The 23054-nt window shown below is 47.4% G+C and overlaps 1 protein-coding gene across 7 annotated transcripts in view; it reads right to left on the reverse strand.

Annotated features, from left to right (window-relative positions):
* Positions 1-23054, reverse strand: part of rin (ras GTPase-activating protein-binding protein 2) — a 114241-nt gene that overhangs the window by 39075 nt on the left and 52112 nt on the right. For all 7 annotated transcript variants that reach the window (XM_037414162.2, XM_037414164.2, XM_075878912.1 and 4 more), the window contains exon 6: positions 9521-10038. In XM_037414162.2, the coding sequence (XP_037270059.2) occupies positions 9521-10038 (518 nt within the window). The remainder of the gene's footprint in view (positions 1-9520; positions 10039-23054) is intronic.

The following is a 23054-nucleotide window of genomic DNA, read 5'->3' on the forward strand; positions in this document are numbered from 1 at the left end:
CACAGAGTTGTTAGAAATGCATAATTTTTGGCCATAATGTTCAACAGAACTTTGAAAAGCACTGCAAGTTACTAGAACTATCTTGCAGCATAGGTTGTGCCCTCACGGTCCTTGCGAGCACTCTCTTCTAGCCGTGCCCTTTTCACTCCACGACGACGGTGGGCCCTTGCTTCTGCTGTCAGACGCTCGGACATTCTCTTGATGCGCCTCGCATCGCGGGAATCACTGAAAGTAATTACATCTCTAGATGGCAGTATGTTGAGCTCTTCCAGGATGTGCTCGAAAGTAGCATGACCCTTGTTGAACCACAGGATTGCCATAGCTGCGGCAGTCTCGACAACCGTTCGGGAGACAAACTTAGTCTTGGGGCAAAGTAGCCAAATTTTGCTGTTCAGGGATTCCGATGCGTTCTGGGTTTTCCCTTTGATGCATCGAGCAAGGAGCTTCTCATCCGTTAGCCGCTTATAAATGGGCAAAACAGCCTATCCCTGTGCTTTTTGTCAGGAGAGGTGTGTGGCGTGGTGCAGGTTCACCAAGTGCTTCAGCGCGTTGATGTTGGCACCACGACTCTGTTCTTGCAGGGCAAAACTTGTGGCTGCCAGCATTGTCAGTAGAGCATGAGTGGAAGTACGAAGCCCATACTGCAGTGTACATATCCCGTACACTCCCCCTGTTGCTTGTTATGACAATCTGATAGTATGTTTGGAGCTTCTGAATAGCTGGCTCTTTCATTTTCTGCCCTCATGGTAATGGCACATGCAGCTTCCGTAGCGCGGGGCCAAGTCTCTTGGCCACATGATTAGTGCAGTCTTCTTTTTCTATATTGACAGCACCATAGACTTTTGACTCTGCAACTGCACTATATGCTTTGCTGTCACCGTCACTCAAGAATGTCATGAAATGCAGTGGGGTGTCATAAGTCAATGTTCTCTGCCAAATGCGCATTGCAGCCTCCGTTTCCATGGCATGGGAGGAACAGTCTGCATTTTTTTCACAGACTGGGACATGGAATGCCTGCCACACTTCCTCGTCTGGGCCCATATCCTTGTGCCTACTGCATGTCAGGCAGTAATTTGATATGACCTTGAAGTCTAAGCAGAGGCCAGTATCTAAGGAGAAAACTCCGCCAATCCCGTTGTGGCTTTTGTGGCCCCTCTTCTGCCAAGTGCCGTCGAACACAACAGCCACATCAGTTTCGCCTGCTACTTCTTTCGTCAACTCTGGATCGGCGCAAGTTTTCACTCACAGCTGCCATGGCAATAGTGTGCACCTTCTTTGCTATCGAAAAAAATCCTCGGTGGTGCATTGGCTTTGGGAGTCCAATAATGGAGCAAAATCTCGACAATTGCTCATGCCCAATGCCGACAGCGCGTGCAGCCACCACCGCCTTCACATTTACAGCAAAACTATCTCGGGAGCTCCCACTGTCGTACCGTTGGCTCACTCGGCTGCTGCCGTCCGCCGTAACACGCAGTGACGTATAGGAGCACGAAAGAAAAGTCGCTGAGCATTCGCTGTTTTCGCAATGAAGTTCGAGGAGCGACGAAAGTCCCTTGCGCTTTTCTGCCAGCTCCCGAACGGCAAGTTTTTGAATACCGCAAGCAGGGCATGCCGCACCTGCCACAAGTGCCGTCAGCAAGAGGGTGTCGCACAAAACTGTCGTTGCACAAACCTCATCGCGCTGTCTTTCGTCTTTTTCGAAGAAGCCGAGCTTCTTTTCCAAAGCACTGACGAAAGAAAGCGCAGCGTCAATCCCTTCATCGCAGCCACTGTCGCTCGCGCACTCGTCGATGCCGCCGTCAGGCCTAGCACACGTAGGCGCGTTCTCGTTCGTCGCCGTCGTTCGGGGCGCTTTACGCCGCCTTCCCTTGAACTTGTGCTTCGTTCGAAACTTCTGCGGTCTCACGTTGCACTTTTTCGGGCTTGTCATCGCGGAAATATGCGTAGACGCACAGAAAAGCAGACGGACCAAATGCCGATGGCCGCCACCAACACAGCTGACAATGACTTGGTAGCCAATGGCGATGCGGCTCAGGGTGCCGCGCGTTTCAAACCGCTCAAACCACATAATAAAAAGGCCTCTTTTTTTTTTTTTTTTTTTTTTTGCCCACAAACGAAACTGGCGGTCGTCGGAGCTGTAAGAAGGCCGGACGCAACTTTCCCAACCGATCGCGATGGCGGGCGGCACTGCGACGGGGAGCAGCACGCAGTCAAAGATGGCCAATATCGGCGCAAATTCACGAAATTTTGAGCCACCGCGATGCCTTCATACACATTTTTTTGCATTTTGCGGTTCTAATTTAGTTTTGAAATTTTCACAGATGAAAGAAGAAGGTTTGAAGATTTTTTTTTTGCATTTTGCGGTTCTAATTTAGTTTAGAAATTTTCACAGATGAAAGAAGAAGGTTTGAAGATTACAATGCAAGAAAAATCAGAAATACGAGAAATTTCACTAAAAACGCGATTTTTCGACTTGCATCTCCCCTTAAATTATTGTCATATCACTGTTTTATACACGGCAAAGAAGGGTCGCGAATCTCATTTGACGCAGATCCCATCATTTCCATGGTGGTACAAGTGCCGCTCAAGGAGCCTGCATAGCAGTGATGCTACTGGCTTAGGGGCAGACAAAAATGCGTTTTGGAGCAGCCAAACTGGCTTTCGAAGCAGATATTGCTAGAGCTAATTTTTATTTTAACACACCTACTGTGTTTACAAAGAAATTCATGAATAGGGGTTGTGCTGAGCCGACGTTCTCGCAAACAGTCTTGTCTTCCTCGGAACAAAACTGTTCTGTTTTAACCTTGAGAAAGACATGTCTGCTTATCGAAACGTCGGCCCAACACAACTCCTTTTCACGAATTTTTCCATCCACCCCTACCTGCTGTTTTTTGAATACTGTGTTCATGTCACACGAATAATAACTTACAATGTGCTACACGATATTCAATCATAATTGGATAAAAAATAAAATTACATCACCGACAAACAGCCCGACCATATTTAATAGACAAAACCCATGATAAAATTTAAAACCATTGCACTTCATTATAACGTGACTGAGGATCAGTTAATGCAGATTTTCGGGACCCTGATTTTTCAGACACGCTAGGAAATTCAGAGGATTTCAAGACAGCATCACAAGCCTTATCGACGTCTACGGATAAGAACATCTGAAATTTTTTACGCTGAAACTTTTCGGCGTCCGATTTTTTTGGACTTTCAGCCAACATTCCAGGTATGAAACAGCATTATCTAAAGTCTCTACCTTTGCTACGTCTATTACCTTGTAGGCTTCAGAGAGCACTTTTAAGAGTCGTTCGGCATCAGAGTAATGTCCGAAAAGTGGTTTCACTGCAATGATAAAGTGCTATAAAATGAAGCAGATAAAAAGTAACAGTGACACCGCAAGAGGGAAGAAATGAATGCGATTGCAACAACTTGGGATGTGACGCTGAGAACAAGCAAATCTAAACGTGCAGTGCGCTGCTCTCGCACAAATGACGCACAAGAACAAAATACACAGAATGAGAGCGAACTAACGTTTATCGCTCGACACTAATGCACTGGTTAAACAAATACGAGGCACGGCATAATCACAGGTACAGATACGAGTGCCAACTAACAAGTGCCCCAGTAAACTGCCCCTGTCCAGTGCAAAGTGATCCTTGTGGGACCGGCAACTGAACACAATCAAAGGCGAGTGATTCTCCCTACTTCCCCATCCAAAGATAAGCGTGCCCGCACAAGCATCTAGCCAGGGCCCTAGCCCTAGTCTAGGGGGCTACAGAGGCAAAGCGATGACTATAATAGTGAACGTATACGGTCCTCCAAAAGACAAAGGCGAAGACTTCAATAAGCTCCTTGCTGAGATGGTTAAAATCGCAGGCAACAAAGACCGCCTATTGGTTTTGGGCGATTTTAACGCCCCCAGCCCCACATGGGGTTACCCAAAAGACTCGCCGAAGGGAACGCATCTCGAACACGCTGCGTCTAGGCAGGGCCCGAGTTTAATAACTCTCCCGATCGCGCCCACTCTCGTGGGCAACAGCATATGTAGCGACACGTCCCCGGACCTCACTTTCACCTTCAACCTCAAAGACGCATCCTGGACAAACCTGGAGGAAAATCTACGAAGCGACCATTACATTATAAGCGTCTCCATATCGACTCACAATTTGCACAGATTGATAGGCGACGTGGCGATCACAGATTGGACTGCGTTCAGGAAACGAGATCCTGCACCCGACTATGTACCGGACTCAATAGGCGCATGGTCGGAGTACATAAAGTCAGTACACGCAATCACTACGAAGAAAATAGCTAGAACTGTACAGACGCCAACAGTAGACAGCCGTCTGCTACCCCTATTGGAGAGCAGGCACAGCCTATTAAAGCGTTGGAAACGTCAACGCCTGAATAGGACGCTACTGCGTAGACTGTACAGACGCCAACAGTAGACAGCCGTCTGCTACACCTATTGGAGAGCAGGCACAGCCTATTAAAGCGTTGGAAACGTCAACGCCTGAATAGGACGCTACTGCGTAAGATCGCTGCTCTTGCAGAGGAAGCAAACGACCATGCAAGCAAATTTCCTACTGAGGGATAGGTCAAGTTCTGCAATTCGCTTCAGAACACACTGAGCACCGCGAAAACTTGGTCCATCCAAGAAATATTCTTTATCCAGATAAGTCCAAATCTACAAGCAGAACACTGCAGAAAATAGCAGAAACATTAACGTGCACGGACGACGACCTAGTGAAAGCCCTTAAGAGTTATATTATCGATAGTCCACCAAGTAATTCGGCTAATCACATGAATTACAGCGGAGCTAGAAATAAACTAGACGAGGTGGTAACAAAGGAGGAGGTCTTTGCAGCAGCCCGTGTAGCCAAGAGGAACACAGCCCCAGTGAAGACCAAATTACGAATGCGTTAAGAAACCTTAGCGACAAAACCATCGAAGGCCTGACAAAACAATTCAATGAACACTATTGGCTCAAAGGAAAGGTCCCTGCAGAATGGAAAACCGGCAAAATTATAACCATTCCGAAACCCGGAAAAAAGCCCTCCCTGCAGGTGCTCAGACTTATATCACTTACGTCATGTATGGGGAAGCTTTTCGAACGGGTCGTTCACACCAGACTTCTGATTTCATAGAGGACAGGAAGCTGTTTCCGGCCACCATGCTGGGCTTCCGCAGTGGTCTCTCAACACAGGACGCTTTCCTCCTGATACAAGGTCCTCAAAGGCATTCCCAAAGGTGGAGAGCATTTGCTGCTTGCTCTAGACATAAAGGGAGCTTTAGACAATATCTCTCATGAAGCTATACTCTCAGAGCTAAATATACTTGATCGCAGGGAAAAGATGTTTAACTATATAAAGGATTTTCTCACCGATCGGGAGGCGAAAATTGGTATCTCAAGCGTTAGGTCTGAGCCACTCCGAATGCCAAACAAGGGAACGCCTCAAGGAGCCATACCATAATTATTTGAATCTAACGCGCACCTTTTTTCCGGTTAAGCCAGTTCATAAATCGCATGCGCATTAGAATCGAGTACGATAAAAAAAACGAATGAGGTCATTCTATTGCCTTCGGCATTTCCGAAATGGACGCCCCCTACGTGCGTCGGCATGGCGCGTCGGCCATTTCTGCCTATGTGTCTCCCATGTGCGGCACTTCGTACTTGTGCTGAGGAGTTCGTCATCTTGTAGTGCATTAGCATCGACGGCATGGAAGGGCCGACTCCAAAAACTCGAGTGCACCACGATGCCGCTTTTAAAAGGGAAGTCATCGCATGTGCAGAAACGGACGGAAATCGGGCCACATTGCGGTCGTTCGGAGTTCCCGAAACGTGTGTGTGGGACTGGCGGAAACAAAAGCAGAAGATTGTCGACAGCAAAGCTTCACGCAAAGGCTTCAGTGGACCACAGCAGGGTCGGTTTTTGCAAATTAAAGAGCTGCTCGGCGAGCATGTGCTTGAGCAGCTAGCGGCACGGCGGCCCGTGACGACAGAATTTCTCCAAGCGCGGGCTATGCAATTAGCCTTAGAAAAAGGTCTAATGCGGAGCCAGTTTAAAGCGAGCAGGTGCTGGCTAACTAACTTTATGAAGAGGAAAGGCTTTTCCCTCCGAAGGGGAACGGGCATATGCGAAAAATTTTGCGGAGGAGTACGATGAAAAGCTTCACAGTTTTCAGAGGTTCATCCTAAACTTGCGACACAACAACGGCTACCTGCTTGGGCAAATCGGGAATGCCGATCAGACGCCTCTTTACTTCGACATGCCTGGCACCACAACAGTCGAGAAGAAGGGGGCGAAGCAAGTTCGCGTAATGACATCGGTCCACAGTAAAACTACAGTGACGGCAATGCTCTGTTACACGTCAGATGGGCACAAGCTTCGCCCATACCTCATATTTAACTACAGTGACGGCAATGCTCTGTTACACGTCAGATGGGCACAAGCTTCGCCCATACCTCATATTTAAATGGAAGACGCTCGCGAAAGGATTCGTTTTTTCGAGTGGTGTGATCGTGCGGGCCAGCGAGAAAAATGGGTGCGCGTTGCAATCGATGTCTTACGGTTTTCTTTTTTTTTTTTCCGTCGTGGAAATCGGGTGCGCGTTACAATCGAGGGCACGGTAGAATAGAGTAAGTACGGTAATATCTCCTCTGTTTAATATCGCCATGTGACGACTCGCTCGGGCCTTGGACTGTGTACCAAAGCTAGGTTATACCCTCTACGCAAACGACATTACTCTGTGGGCCACACGGGGATCCCTGGCCAGCAAAGAGCAGACTCTGCTGGAGGCGGCACTGGCTGTAGAAAACTTTGCCAGAACCAGTGGTCTCAGCTGCGCACCCGAAAAATCGGGGGTGATCAGAATACACAGCAAACGCTACAAAAGTACTGGAAGAATAGAAATCGAAATCGAAAAGCAGAAAATTGAAGTCACCGTCGCCCGGATCCTGGGTTTCTGGGTTCAAAGCAATGATAGGACAAGTCACACTATCGGTCTTCTTCAGCAACTAAACAAGTGGCTAGGATGATTCAGGGGATCACCTTCCACAAAAAGGGCATGAAGGAAAGTGATACTGTCCGTTTAGTGCAGGCACTCATAATGAGCAAATTGACATACAGCTTGCCTTTCCACATGCTGAACAAGAGCAAGGAAAAGCAAGTATATTCAATCAACAGAGGGGCTTACACGGCAGCATTAGGCTTACCGATAAGCACTCCGACACACAGGCTTCTGGAGATCGGCCTGCATAATATGTATGCTGAACTGAAAGCAGCAACATTGATCTCTCAGCGCAACCGCCTCAACCAGACGAAGTCGGGAAGAGAGATACTGATGAGGGCGGGTATACCACCGCAACCCCAAAACTTGGACGAGGAGCTGGTAGACGTACCAGACCCAGTCCGAAAACATATTTCGATCGCCCCTATCCCCAGGAACATGACCAAGGAGCGGCATCACGAAAGACGAGAGGAGCGTGTAAAATGGATCAGCAAATTAGTCAGAGGCAATGAGAATGTGCTATACGTTGACGCTTCTGGGCATAACTGGAAGCTTCATCACAATGGTAAGCAGCGACACCAGAAGCATGGCGTCGAGCGCATCACTGTACAATACATCAATCACCAAGGCCAAGTGTTTCGCTATCGCATTGGCGATTAAAAGTCGAGAGCGCAACGATAGCCAGACGTACATCACCGTACTCTCAGGTTCGCAAGAGGCGTGCCGGCTATTCACGAAAGGCCGCCTCCCATTAAACATTTGCAAATTTTTAGGCGGCGAATTGAGCAACACTTATAGGTTGGTCTGGTGCCCGGGACATGCAGGCCTAGAGGGTAACGAGAGGGCGGACACTCTAGCTCGAGCACTCACGAACCGAACGGAGCAGCAGCCTTTTTCGCTGTTACCACTACCCAGCACCACGCACGATGGCTTTTGCGAGGTGGAGGAAAACGACCCGGCTTGGATGGCTCCGCGAGAGCTTCTTGCTCACCAGCCATGCACGCGGCAGATATATGGCGCCCCCCACAAATCTCTTAAAGGGGAAGATGCCATAGACCTCTGGAAAATTCAAACGGGAGTTTATCCAAATATATTACGACTGCACAAAATTCATCCAACTTTGTATGGACATGATTGTCCGTGATGTCGCGACTCGCCACCGGCCCTTTACCACATCTCGTGGAGTTTCACTAAACGACCAAATGATCTCGATCGCTTACAACGTATGTATAGAATGGAAAACTCTTTGGAGCAGGGGGAGGCACTCCTCGCTAGCTCGGACCCGGAGGTGCAACTAGCGCTCCTGGACCACGTTTGGCAGGCGGCGGACGCAAGGCAGTGGAGCCTTGGACATGGGGCCCCACCCATCTAGCTCCTAAACCCCCCCCCCCCCCTTTTTTTTTCAACCAGTAAAGTTATTTCTCTCTCTCTCTTCAGCTAACTGCTTGTTGCTGTATGTGGCACAGTTGTCGGCGTACTGCACGCTTTTAATCACTCACGCACGCTGCTGTCCACGCTGTCTATGCGAATCAGCCAAGTGTGTCGTACTGATGCAATGCCTTCACGAACGAGAGCAGCTCGCCATCCACACGCCCGTGTGCGATCAGGAACGATCTGGGCATCAAGAACACTCTTTTATGACAAACACGTGTGTACGAAAGTGCCCCCGTAGGAAGGGCGTCAACTGTGTAGGTGATGTGCTGCACACAACTAGAAACGATCGGCCTCGTGTGGCAGCAAGTGCAACTTGACGCCGGAGATTTTTGTACAGTGGAGCATCTTCTAAGTGAACACACGCATCGCGGAGGTTCGGACAAGTATTCCTTTATTCTGCCACCTTTTTTATGCTATCTGTCATCGTTTTCGCATGTTCCATGCGATAAACCCGCAACTTGTTATACGTTTTGCTCCTATCGGCGGCGCTTATCCCGCAATGCATATTTGCAAATGGACGTCTGCAGGCCCTGAATGCACTTAGGACATCCTGAGCCTGCATTGAAATGCCTGATAAGTGTACTCTAGGAGGCACTGAAGCTATTTCGGACGAAGCTGTGGTGAATTGATTACTCGAGCGGAATAAATAGTCCCGAACCTTTTTTTAGATGATTTTGCGGTTCCTAGAAAGTCCAAAAAATTGGACATTCACTGTGTCTCAACCATCCATGGTCCCAACGGTGACATGTGGCCCAGTTCGAGTTGCTTCTTACGCAGGTGCACCGCGATGTCATTTTCAACAGGAGGACCTCAAGTAGTTTCGTTTATGAAAGTCGGAGCACGCCCTTTGGCGCAGGGTGGGCGCAGACTCGCCAAATTTTAAGAAAATGTAGCAGCGTGTAGCAGCCAGGGCGATTCGGCACAGTTTGGCACAATTGGCACAGTGATAGTATCCCTGGTGTACTATGAAACTATGTATTAGCACAATCAAAAAGTTAACGATTCAGTGTACAAACAGAAATTGTGATACAAAAATACTGTAAAGTTCAACAAATTTACTCACAGGTACAGCTTTGCCGCCAGCTGTCATCTTGCTTGTCGACCTGGAGTTCATCCTGAACTCAAGCACATGGCCAAACTCCTCAAAGCGTTTCAGCACTTGCTCCTCAGTGATAGAGTGTGGCAGGTTTCCCACAAACACCTGTTGGTTATCAGGGTACTGGGGCTTGACACTAGACCGGAGAGGCGGAGGCGCAGTCCCATCATCACTGCTAAGTGCATTTTCATTTCGGCCACTCTCAGCCCGCTTGGTGGGTGGTGGCAGTGAGGCACGTGGTGCCCGCGTTTGCTGCTGAGGCCGCGGACCTCCACGCTGGTCTGGCCTTGGTGGCAGGCCCCCAGAGAGAGGCTCACCTCCAAATCCCCTTCCAGAGTGCCCTGTAGATGCCGGAACATGTCCTGTTCCACTGGTTGGAGCACCACCAAAAGGTGCCGCAGGGCTTGGTGACGTAAATCCAGCCGAAGAGATTGGTACAGAGTTCTTGCTCACCATATTGGCGTAAGTCTTTGTCTCCGGAAGCGCTGCAATGGCATTAAAAAAATACAATGCAGTGCAAGACAATATAAGAATGAAACGAGGCCTGACCTAGGAGCACAAGGCAGACAAACCAGTGTTCAGCCTGCCAATAGCTGACTCATGCATACTTGCCATTATACCAATGTAGAGTAAGTTACAGGGGCAGTGACACTAAATTTCAAAATCATGATGTGCCCTTCATTCGATTTCAGTATGCATAGGGCTTCTCGACCAAATTTGAATGGTGTCAAGCACGTGAAAGTTACTTAATTTCGACCACAAACGAGGCACAAAGCTCGAAGAGAAATTGAGCACCCTGCAACATCGACACGAGTGCTACATGTTCAGTGTTTGCAAAAAAAGGCAAAACAAAAGAGCACAATTCAACAGTTTTTGGAGGAGACAGAAATGCGTTTTGGAGCAGCAAAACTGGCTTTCGAAGCAGATATTGCTTGAGTCAATTTTCAATTCTAAGACACCTATTGTGTTTACAAAGAAATCCGTGAACAGGGGTTGTGCTGAGCCGACGTTCTCACAAACGGTCTTGTCTTCCTCAGAACAAAACTGTTCTGTTTTAACCTTGAGATAGACAAGTCCGCTTATCGAAACGTCGGCCCAACACAACTCTTCACGAATTTTTCCATCCACCCCTTCCTGTTGTTTTTTTAAACTGTGTTCATGTCACAAATAATTAATTTACAATGTGCTACATGCTATTCAAGCATAATTGAATAAAAATAAAATTAGATCACCGACAGATAACCTGACCATATTTAATAGACAAAACCCATGATAAAATTTAAAACCATAGCACTTCATTATAACGTGACTGAAGATCACTTTACTGCAGATTTTTTGGAACCCAGATTTTTCAGACATGCTAATTCAGACGATTTCACAACAGCATCGCAAGCCCTATCAACGTCTATAGATAAGAACATCTGAAGTTTTTGACGCTGAAACTTTTCGGCGTCCGATTTTTTTGGACTTTCAGCCAACATTCCAGGTATGAAACAGCATTATCGAAAATCCCTACCTTTGCTACGTCTATGACCTCGTAGGCTTAAACGAGCGCTTTCAAAGAGTCGTTCAGTTGGGGTAAAATTGTTTTTAAAAAATTTGAAGACACCGGTATCATCAAGAAGTGAGGTGATGTCTAACTGTTAAGCACCGGAATTGCTCGGAGGGATAGTGGCAATGCGACAAACACGCCTGTAAGACTTGTTCGCTTTATGATAAGCTTCTTCAGCTAACTGCTTGTTCCTGCATGTGGTGCAGTTGTCGGCGTACTGCACGCTTTTAATCTCTCCCGCCCGCCGCCGTCCACGCTGCCTGTCTGCGCGAATCAGCTAAGTACACCCCACGGACGTGGTCCTTTCATGAACGAAAACGCGGCCTTTCTGCATGAATCAGCAAAGTGCACCGCACAGACCCGGTGCTTTCGTGAACAAAACCAGAACATCTTGCAGGAAGAGAGTGGGCATCAAGAACACTTTTTTATGACAAATACGTGCGTGCAAAAGCGCCTCGATAGAAACGGCATCAGTAGCATGTCGGTCATCTGCTGCACACAACTAGGAATGATCGGCCTTGTGTGGCAGCAAGTGCTATGTGTCGCCGAAGATTTTCATACAGTGACGCATCTGCCAAGTGCACACATGCATCGCGGGGGTCGGGACAAGTTTTCCTCTATTCTGCCACATCCTTTATGTTCTGCATGATCGTTTCCACACGCTCCATGCGATAAATCCACAAGTTTGCGCGGAGAATTCCAGACCCAGGCTTTGTGAGCGAATACAGAATCGAACAAAAGTGAAAAAAGTCACAACTTTGCTCCAAAGGCAAAGCAATGAACGCGATAGCAACAAATTGGACGGTCACGTGCAGAATGGCAAGCAAATCGAAACATGTCCCATGTTTTTCACACACAAATGACGCAGTAACGTACTCACAGGTACAGATGAAGGCGAATAAGTGTCTCAGTTGTTACTTCCCTGTGTCTTAAAAGCGTGCCCTACTCACAAATGGAGACCGCAACGATTGCAGTGACCTTTGTGTGCCCGTAAACCACAACAGAACGGTTCCGGTGACAGCTCAAGACTAGCCAAGAGGTACGATTCTCCCATCATTAGCAAAATGGCGCAATGAGCGCGGGCCGCGTCATGACGATGTGGCAACGCACGCTCATTGCGCCACCTTGCTGGCAATGCTGAAAACACGATAGTTCCCCTCGAGATGTCCATCACCAGCGGTAAGTGGTAGATATAAATAGCTTGCTGTTTGAACGTTGAAGAAGGTACTCCTTCGTGGCTCAGTGGTTAACACCTCGCACTCAAGATTCAGAGGTCCCACGTTTGATTCCGCTCGCGGGAGCGTTTTTGCTTAATTATTTTGCTTTCTTGTATTTTGATATATATATATATATATACGGTGAGTGACGAGTACATCGACACTGGGGGCAAAATCTAGTCGCAAGTGTCGACATAATTGCTATGCAAAATTTTAAAAAAAGACTGCCGCAGTGTTTTTAAAGCACCAGCAATTTTACACACCACTCCGAATGATTGCCCATAACATTTTTAGAAGTCTGCAATCATACTAGCACTCCCAGTTATGTGCCGTATATGCGCATGAGTAATTGAACAAAATGAGCTGTGTAGCGGGACTATTGCTTAGAGCCCCTTCCAAATCATGATGCGCTTTTTCGCAGGGCACTCCTGTATTGCGGCAAATGTGGCTTAACCAGCGTTCTGCACGGGTTAGAGCAAAGCCAAGAATTTTTTTTAACACAGCTACAGCCCCCCTCTCCCCCCCCCCCCCCCCCCCCCCACGATGGAATTAGATTTAGGCCGTAACGTCTCAGCTCACTTGTAAGACGCGTTTTACAAGATAAAATAACGGGATGTGCCCGCTGATCCGGCGACAGCGCCGGTTATTTATCGGCGGTATGACGAAACTAACGCAACTTAAAGGCAGAAAAAAAATGTTTTATGTGCCTTTGCTATGGCGACCAACATGGTCACCGGCAACGCAGTCATTCGGAGCATGTCGACTTTGCTCGCGAAACGCGCGGTATGCACTTCAAGCTCTAGGTGCTACATGCCATAGGCACATTTGCCGACTGGAAAGTTGAATATTTCCCACAAAGCATTGGTGGCTACGGCAACGCATTTTTGCCTAGAAGGTGCGTCATAGTTCCTATAGGTATCCGCTGCGGTCAGCGGACCGATGGGCACGCGGATTTGTTACTTTAGCTGGTCGATCGTGTCTAGCGAGTGCCCCGACCTAACGGAAATATACAGTAGACTCCCAATAAATGAAACTCATTTAAATGAATATGCCTCATAAACGGAACTAAACGGGCTCATATGGCTGGATTTCTATGAGTTGCGCAGTAAAATTCATCGGTTAATCGAAACAGTGCTTGTTGGTCACCTATGGTTAAGCGGCACGAACTCCAAAAACAACATAGACTCGTTCAAGATAAAGGTAGTGTCACAACCATGGCAACACCTCGAGACAAGCCAATCCAGTAGCCATTTTCACTTGTGGCTATGGGAGCAGAGTTGGCGAGTCAGTTGTGTGTTAAGCCTATTTGCGCGGCTAAGTGTGGTGGATCACGGTGTTATTTCAGCCAGATGAAAAGAAAGCGGGTGCTCCATGCACTCTAGTTTGAAAAAAAGCTGCGAATTCTTCAGAAGCTCGATCGAAGCGGCCTGCACAAGTTGGAGGTAGCGAAAAAATATGACATCCTGAAATCGACGCTGTCGCATATCTGCAAAGACGGAGAAAAGATTGAAGGCGTTGTAAAGAACGGGACCTTTACATCTAAACGGATACGGACGACGCCTGGTGAACTAGAAAAACTTCTGTGGTTCAAGCTTACAAAGAGTTCCAATTTGCCCATAAGCGGACTAATTCTCAAGCAGAAATCTCGAGAGATCGCCTTGCAAATGGGTGTTGAGAACTTCGTCCCACTTCAAAACACGCCATGTCTTAGTCTTCAAAGCAATCTCAGGTAAGAATTGTGGGGATGCTGACACCCCCTGTAAAGTTGTTTGCACCGTGTGGTGCATGTGTTTCGCCCAAAAGCCGCATTTCGGGTAACAACCGCCGGGCGATAGATGGCATGTTCCGGTTGAGCACCACTATCATGATCATGGTTGTTACAGTGGTAGCACCAGCGGTGACCCCTGGCAGAAGCAAGCCTTGGTGGCGGGCGAGAGTTGAGCGAGCCTCTTCTGCACGTGACGGTTGCCGCGAACGGTTGTCTCTCGCGGTGAGTCTGCCGTGGACGGCACCGCGGGCCGCCTGCGGTAGGCCCACGTGGTGAGTGAAGCGTTGGTGCCGCCGCCTTTTTTTGAGTGTTGGTAATAGTGTTGTTTTAGTGTATGGTAATGGTATAGTATGGTTTGTGTGTATGGTAATAATGTTGTTTGAGTGTATGGTAATGTGTGTACGGATGTCCTAGTGTGCTAATTATGATTTATGTATCGATTCAGCAGACGATATCGTCCTTCAAAATTAGGTAAATAAATGTATGTGTTGTTTGGTTTATACCGACCACGTCTACTGTGTCTGTTCATTCCAAGAGTGTGGCGTGGCGCTCGCTCACCTGCTTCAAAACCCCACACTGGTGCCCAACATGGGACTTTTGGAGTATCGGAGGACAGTTTTTGCGGTTCGGTACAAGCTTTTGTTCGAGCCGGGGTAGAGTAGGCCTAGGGAGACTTCTTAGCTAGCGCCGGCGGTGTGCTCTGTTGAGAAGCGAGGAGATCGGTTTTGTGACGTGTTTTAACTTGGCGGCAGTCTGGGTGTTTTTGTTTTCTGCTCGCAAGTGGTTTTTTTTTTTGTTGTTAGCTTTCAAAAACGTCGTTGAATTAGGATGAGAGCCATACGGTCCGCATCCCGGGGTGAGCAAGGCCTAGAGCACGTGGTTTGTAGGCCAAGCCCGAAGCGAGTGAGTAGGGAAGCCTCGTGGGTGGTCCGATTTTCTGTAAATAGCTTCTGTATCTTTGGGCTCAGGGAGCCAGGCGTCGTCGCTGTCTTGTATTGTGGCTTGACGCCGGGCTGTCATAACACCGTTCAGTACGGTGTACGCAATTCGCTCAGTAAGCTGCTGTGTGCGGCGAGCGATAGGGCCACCTCACAGAGTGGACATCTCGCGGCTACCTCTTTTGCGCCTAGGCTGGGTGCTGGGTGGATGCCGGTTGTTGCCGAGCGACTCTTTAGACCTAAGGCTCTGCGCAGCCGCCTGTCGCACGTGGCACAACTAGGTGGATCGTGGCATTCAGGTGTTGCGCTCTGCTTCCCTCACTTTTTTATCTTGCGATGCACGAGTTAGCAAAAAGTGATTTTTGTTTTGTTTTGATGGGGGTCTCGGTCGCCGCCGATGTATTAGCTAGCTGTACTAACCATCGTACCATGCGGGCGAAAAGCCCGAAGCTCCATCCTCTGAACCTGCACCATTATTCTTTCGAGTGTTCTGGAATTATTCAGCGGGAGGGATGTCATCTACGGCCGGCTGTCTTATGCACGCCGTCAGCGTCGCTGGCTAGGAATCCGGTCGTGAGGTCGGGCAATGGAGATGCCTGGGACCTGCACAAGTGTCTGCAGTCCGGCGCCCTCATGAGTGCTGGTCGCAACTAGAAGACGTGTCGGCGCTAGCGAAGGGTTTTCGCGCCGACGGCAACGTTGCTGTTGCGGGACTGGTACTGAGGTGAAGTCGAGCCGAACAGTGCAGCAGTGTCGACCGGCGGCGGTGTCATGGCACAAGGAGATTATGAAGAAGCATGTGATGTCATTTTTTGTTAAAGATTGTGTAGCTAATTTCTTTGTTTTTTAGAATGTGATTTGATTTAAGGTTGGAGGAATGTGGGGGTGCTGACACCCTCTGTGCAGTTGTTTGCGCCACGTGGTGCAGATGTCTCGCCCAAAAGTCGCATTTCGGGTAACAACCGCCGGGCGATAGATGGCGTGTTCGCGTTGAGCACCACTATCATGATCATGGTTGTTACAGTGGTAGCGCCGGCGGCGACCCCTGGTGGAAGCAAGCCTTGGTGGCAAGCGAGAGTTGAGCGAGCCTGTTCTGTGGCGTGGCGGTTGCCACGGACAGTTGTCTCTAGCGTGGGTCCTCGGCACGTGGCAACGCGGGCCTGAGCGCCGGGGGCCCTCGTGGTATGTCAAGCGTTGGCGACACAGCCTTGGGTATGTTATTGTGTTTGTCATGTTATTTTGTTTGTCATGTTTTGGAGTGTATGAAAATAGTGTGTATGAATGTCCTAGCGTTGATGTCCTAGCGTGATTACAATTGATGGTATCGATTCGGCGGACGATATCGTCGCTATAAATTAGTTAAATAAATGTATGTATGTTGTCTGGTTTGTACCGACCGCGTCTACTGTGTCCTTTCACTCCAAGAGCGCGGCGTGGCACTCTCCCGCCATTTCGAGACCCCACAGAGTGCTGCAGTCAACACGGACATTTTTTATTGACTGGTAACAGGGGTGGTGTAAGGTAATTTTGCTAAGCTTTGAGCTACGAGACGTCTTCAATGTCGACGAGATGGGTCTTTTTTATAAGGCGCTTCCATCAAAAACTCTCACCTTCAAAGGCAAAGCCTGCAGTAGAGGAAAACTCGGTAAAAATCGCATCACTGTGCTGATGGGTGCAAACATGGCCGGAGATGACAAATTGAAGCTGTTGGCAATAGGAAAATCAAGGCACCCACGTTGTTTCAAAGGCGTTCCACACCTTCCCGTTGCGTACCATGCGAACAGAGAAGAGTGGATGACCATAGCCTATTTCGAAAACTTGCTACGGGAGGAAGACGCAAGATTTACAAGGCAAGGCAGGAGGGTTGTCTTCATTGTGGATAATTGCCCAGCCCATGGCCAGATTGAAAGACTCCAAGCCATCACTCTGGAGTTCTTGCCAGCAAATGCAACAGTAGTGATCCAGCCGATGGATCAAGGGGTTATTCAGAACATTGAAGTTTATTACCAGAGACAATTGCTTCATCGAATGCTGCTTTGTGCAGACAGTGGGAATTGCTACAGCATAGATTTATTGGCAGACATCCACATTTTGGCTTGTGCGTGGGAGCAAGTGAAGGCAACAACAATACACGGATGCTTTCATCATGCTGGCTTCCAAGTGCAAGAAGCAGTGCCTGATGAAGAAGAAAGCCTTGCTGATGTAGTGATGTCGTGCCCTCTGCCCCTTTCACGCTGCAGGATTACGAATGAATTGATGAAAATGTTCGTACCTGTCGTGAGGAGACTGTCAAGAAAATGATTGTTGGAGTGCAAGATGAGGATCAACCTTCCAGCGATGAATGTGATGACAATATTGCCAGTGCAGTGGTGCCACCAGACCGATCAGCTAAAGAGGCTGTTGAACTTTTGCAGCACTATTTTGAGCATGAGGCTTGTCCAGAATGTCTGGCTAGTTTGTTAGGCATGGGTGCGTACCTTGTGAAAAAACAACTCAAGCTTGCCAAGCAAACTACCCTTCATTCTTTTTTTTTCCTCCTACTCATCCTCACGAGTAAGGCGAGATTTGTGCAATTTAAATAAAGGTTTTGAGTCACTAAATAAGTGTACTTTGCTTAAATGAAACTTCTAATAAATGGAACAGTTTTATAGATCCCCTTCGAGTTCCATTTAAGAGGAGACGAGTGTATATGCGACGTTGTGGTTTAGGGTTAGGGCCTGCACGCTTGCACTCATTTATGACGCAAAACTGCAGATGACCAACGTGGCCTCTGTCTAGCTCAAATTAGCGCAACTGAGCAAATGTTGAGGCTGGTCGGGAATTGCGTGCAGCAAGGTGCAATTTCAGCAAATTTCATGGTTTTGGGGCAGTAATGGGGATTAGTATCAAATTGGTGCAATTGGTGCCAATTTGATGCCGCTGTGTTAGGAATAAACCTTTATAACGAATATTCAAATATATAATGAACTTGGTTACTTATTAGATGCAACTCTGTTATAATGAGGTTTGAGAGTAGTGGTTTATCAGAAAATGGGCATATGGTACCCTGCTTAAACGACACCTCAACAGACAACAAATGCTCCCCGGTGCATGTCTCTTATAAAAGGGTTCAATTGTAGCCTGAAATTTGCCTTTTCTGGGCATTGTTTAACATATAAATACATGACTTGCATCACTAACACATAAGAAGTATGCTCATTGCAAGAAGTGCTAGCAGCTCAAGGACACAGTAGGGTAAAGCCCACGCACACAAGCAGACACCGCGTTGGACGGAGACACTGGACAAGCCATAGCGATGGGGCAACTGCACTCGAAGACTACTTCCGCTAGCACCGGCGGTGATGTTTTCAGTCACTGACATAACACATATGATGAATGCCGCCTTCGAGACTCGCATGAGGTCCAATGTTGCCAGCTGCCTAATGAGGCTGCTAAATAGGTATGGAAATTGGTAGAGCTTGTTGGCTACAAACAGGGTTTGAAGAGGTTTTCAAAGCGAAAATTTGGGAATATTAAAGTAATATCCAGGACCTGTCACAGGTTTTAATTATGAGAAGTACCAATTCAAATTTAGCATTCAAGAAATTAATGGTTTTTGAAGATCTGGTTCGAAATTCAAGGTTTCTAGGGGATTGAAAACAGACTTTCAATTTAAGAGTATTCAGGGGCTTCAAAGACCTGTGCGCTCCCTGTGGATGCATAAAGCACATTTTCCCTGATACATTATATAGTGTGCATTTCCATAGTTTGTACATGAATGATATGAAGAACATTAAACCAAATGTCTCAACCCTAGGCCATTAATCGTTTTAAAAATTTAACGCTCTAGGTTCATGCCTCTACACAACAACAAAGGAGCTTTTTCAGAGCACTTTTCTCAGCAATGGTCAAGCAGACATATTGGACAACAGGCTTTTGTCCATCTGCAAGACCTAAGGCGCAAATTACCTCATCATCAAAAGCTACAATGTTGCTGGGACAGCCATGATTGTAGTTCCTATGCTACAGTGCACCTACCCAAAAGAGGTACACACAGAACATGCAGTATACAGCAGGCACCACACAGGAGTGTAAATGAAAAGTGTGCTCTCCACATGTCACTGTACTTGAGGAGGAAAAGATTGGCTAGGAGTATAGCTCCGCACAGTTAACAATAACATCGTGCACATTGAAAGGATCAAATTTCCTGTCAGCTTGACCTTCCAAATGTACTGGCTTTCCCATATGGCAGTATTATATTGAACCTTTGGTTTAGGTCGATGCTCCCAGTCTATTTGATCATGTCAAAACAATCTTGTCCGTCAAATAATTGGCGCAAAATATTCAGACTTACCCATGAGTCGCACACATTGAGTGTAGTGAAAAGCTAAACAAAGTCGAATTGTTTATACTGAACAGCGCCACATGCACTCCTTCTCTCACTTCTACACTGCTGTCATAAATGAGTTTCTCAAACTATTCACCTTTATAACCGCTATAACTGACAGACTGCTATATTTGGGATCATTATAAGTTGTTTCGACCATGCAAGCATTCTTTAAACAACACTCCAGGGGTGGAACAGAATATATGGGTTTGGGAGCAGCCCTAGGAGCAGACAAAAGTGCCTTTTGTAGCAGGCTTGGAGCACCCAGAAAGGCATTTTGGTGGAGGTTTAGAGCAGCCAGAGAAAATGTTAATAGCTGATGTCACTCCGTTTCACCGCACACGTGACAAAACATTGGCCAATGCTGCATTTTTTCAAACACTATGTAAAATTGTGCCCCCCCCCCCCCCCCAATAGCAATATCAACACACTCGGTAGGTTTTTAGAGTCGCCGTTGCAGTCACAATCATGTGAAGTCCAAATCGATAACATCAACTGTGTGCTCTACCCGCGGGTAAATCCGCGCAAGTGGGGGCGAAGAATGTGGCTTAAGCACAGGTGTAACAAGCCAGTCCATCTCCATTGCGTGAAGGGCGCATGCAATCATATCACACCGCCGTCGAAATGAGGCAACACTGTCTTGAACGAGCACAAAAAAGCCGCGCGAAGTTGAGGGGTAGAAGGGGAGGGGGTCACACGGAGAGCAACTGTGAACTTTGCTTTTTCAAAGCATTGTAGCGTGCTAGCTAGACAGCCTTCAACGGGCAGCTCGCATATACTACGATGCGCTGCGCTCCCATCGTGGAAAGACTGCTTGAAAAGTATTACACTCCCAGGTGCGGCCCAATCTCTTACCGCAGCATTTCGTAGAGTTATGCGAAGTAAAATCTCAAAGAGCTGCCTGCCTCGCTTCGATTAACATTACAATTCATGCTACTATACCATTAATTTCTTACCCCATGCGGTGCAACTGCGACTTTTTTAGCTCCCCTTCCCCTTTTCTTTTGTAACCTAGAGCGCAAGCATGAACCACTGAGTCGATAAGCGCCGCATAATGGAGCACAGCGGCAAAATCATCGAAAAAGTGCGCGTGCCCTTGATGAGCGGTCCTGTTCTCTTAGCTAGGCTCTTCTTCTGGGAACTGGGCGTTAGTTATCCTTGTACTTCATGAACGCTGGCATCAAGACATAAAAAAATAACAGAAACGTTATTGGGCGCGAAGACATACGGTGGCGCCACCATGCGGAGGCCATCCCTGTGAGGTGCGTAGTTGGACTGCTCCGCCAGCTCTCGCTAGCAGCCCACCGCTGCTTTCATGTCTCCTTTTTTATTATTATTCTTGTAGTGCTTCACTCAACGAAACCAGTAAAATGCTGCTTCAGCTTCTTCCCTGACTTAACGAAGTGCTAAATAACTGCCCGGGAAAGTGCTACCCTTTTCATAATATAATGCCTGACTGCCAGCGGCATCTGCTATGGCCACCGAAATAAAACCGTGGGGGCCGAGCGCACTGCTTCTGTCAAAGGTAACGAGTCATTCAGTGTTGAATGACCCATCAAATAGAGATTAATGGTAAAGAAATTTGTCTGCTTCAAGAAATACGGGTGACCACTCCACTTTATTCACTGTAGATTTGCATCTGAAAAGGGGTCGTGGGTGACCTGACAAGCATGCGCAAATTTACATTTTCGTTTAGCGCAGATAGCCCTACGAAGCACAGTGCAAGCAAATTCCCCGCTTTGTGGGAACCAGCACAGCATTTCTAAAGGCGCAACCTTTTTGTTATGATTGTGGCCAATTGTGAGAATTTCGCACACGTGCAGGCCTGATTCAGAGTTTTAACTGTTCTCTGCGGCACAATAATAATACTTATTGCGCTAATTTTCTACAGTGGTCACATGCTGCACATTCGATCTCCGTCGATCCACACAGGTGAAAATGAATTATGAATAATTGGGTCAGTTCCAGAGCTTCTACAAAGGGGTAAATAGCGATAAAAAACTGCGATGAGCCAGCCCTGTCATTTAGTGCCCTTGAATGTGCATGCTGCGAGGTCTTGCGAACTGTGATCTATACGAAAGTTTCATGTTTCAGTGAAATTGCCAGAATCCAGTTTTCTTTTTTTCTTTTACAGCTTCTTTCATAAGCTGTGCGATATTTAATGGCAGCTCTTAGAGGATGAATCAGTTTTCAAAGCTTACCACGCTTTTGTCTGTAGATGAAAACAACATTGAGAGGAAGTGACAGTGGCTATATAAACGAGGAACCCTGTAAGCTGAAGTCACGGATGGCAGGGGCATTGGAGAAATTTTTTTCGAAGGAGGCACCATATTGACTAGCCTCACTTCGAATAACATTACAAATAACGGACCATATTGATTAGAATTAAGCCCGGGCAGGCAGACGTGGTAGATCGTTATTTTGTGCGCTATATATCAAGGTAAAAACTGGGAGGAGGCACGGGCTTGGTGTGCCACTTTCTGGCTATGTTACTGACGGATGGAAACCCGTGTGGTCGGGTACACACACGGAGATAGACAGCCGGAGAGGAGGGTAACAGACTGTGGTTAGGTTACCTTGGCCAAAGAAGTAGCTTTAGTAGACTGGAGCGGCACATGTTAGATGTAAAAAAAATGTTTCGTCGAACGCGCTGGCCGAACACGCAGAAGAAACTGGCCACGAAATAGACCAGAATAGGTTAAAATTTACGAAAATAGAGAGAAAAAACTGGGCTTCCATTGATTGATTGATATGTGATTGAGATGCAATAGTGGAGGGCTCCAAAAATTTAGACTGCCTGGGGTTCTTTAAAGTGTACCCAAAACTGAGCACACGAACCTACAGCATTTTCGCCTCTGTCGAAAATGCAGCCACCACAGCCGGGATTCGATCCCGCGACCTGCGGGTCAGCCGCCGAGAAAAGAACTGGACTTCCGAGCTATATCTTGACTCAATCTCTGACAATTAAGACAACGGCGCACGTTTTTCAACATAATGACGGCAACTTCCTCCACATATACATACCTACGTCCTATTTTAAAATATACATAATCTGACTGTTCGCACATTTATTTTTCGTTGTGAACTAGGCTACTGTACAGAAACTGAAACCTTTTGCTTCTATGTGAGCATTCATGGTCGATGCTCATTTTAACCCTGTAGGCTCAAAATAAAACCGCGCGAAAGAGGCGACTGTGGCATGCCGCCGGTAACTTTTGCTGCAGCTTTCAGGATTGTGTAGTTTGCAGAGGTCGGTACACATGAAGCGAGAAAAAAACATCGCTGTTAAAAGGAAAACAATGCGAAGTCACGGTAAAAACAACGCATCCAATCGCCAGCTTTCCTTCGCCAGAGCAAGGTAAAATCACATGATTCAACCCTACACGTCACAGCGATTGCGGCACTCGCGCCTCCAGTGGTGGGCCTCGCGCCCAATACGAAGTAATGATGGCAGCAAACTCTTGGATCCAATGTCGCATACCTCTACAAAACGCAAGTGTGAGAAACTACTGCCACACCAGGGAGCGATGCCCTCTCACACAGTCTCTTCGCGTTGACAGCAAAGCAATTAGAAGGGTTTACTAGCCATACGTGCTGATGCTGATGATGCCTGCCCAGTGAGCACGCGTGCCAGCGATCCCGACTAAACCCTTACAATTA

The sequence above is a fragment of the Rhipicephalus microplus genome, chromosome X (assembly GCF_043290135.1).
Source record: "Rhipicephalus microplus isolate Deutch F79 chromosome X, USDA_Rmic, whole genome shotgun sequence".
Taxonomy (NCBI): Eukaryota; Metazoa; Arthropoda; class Arachnida; order Ixodida; family Ixodidae; genus Rhipicephalus; species Rhipicephalus microplus.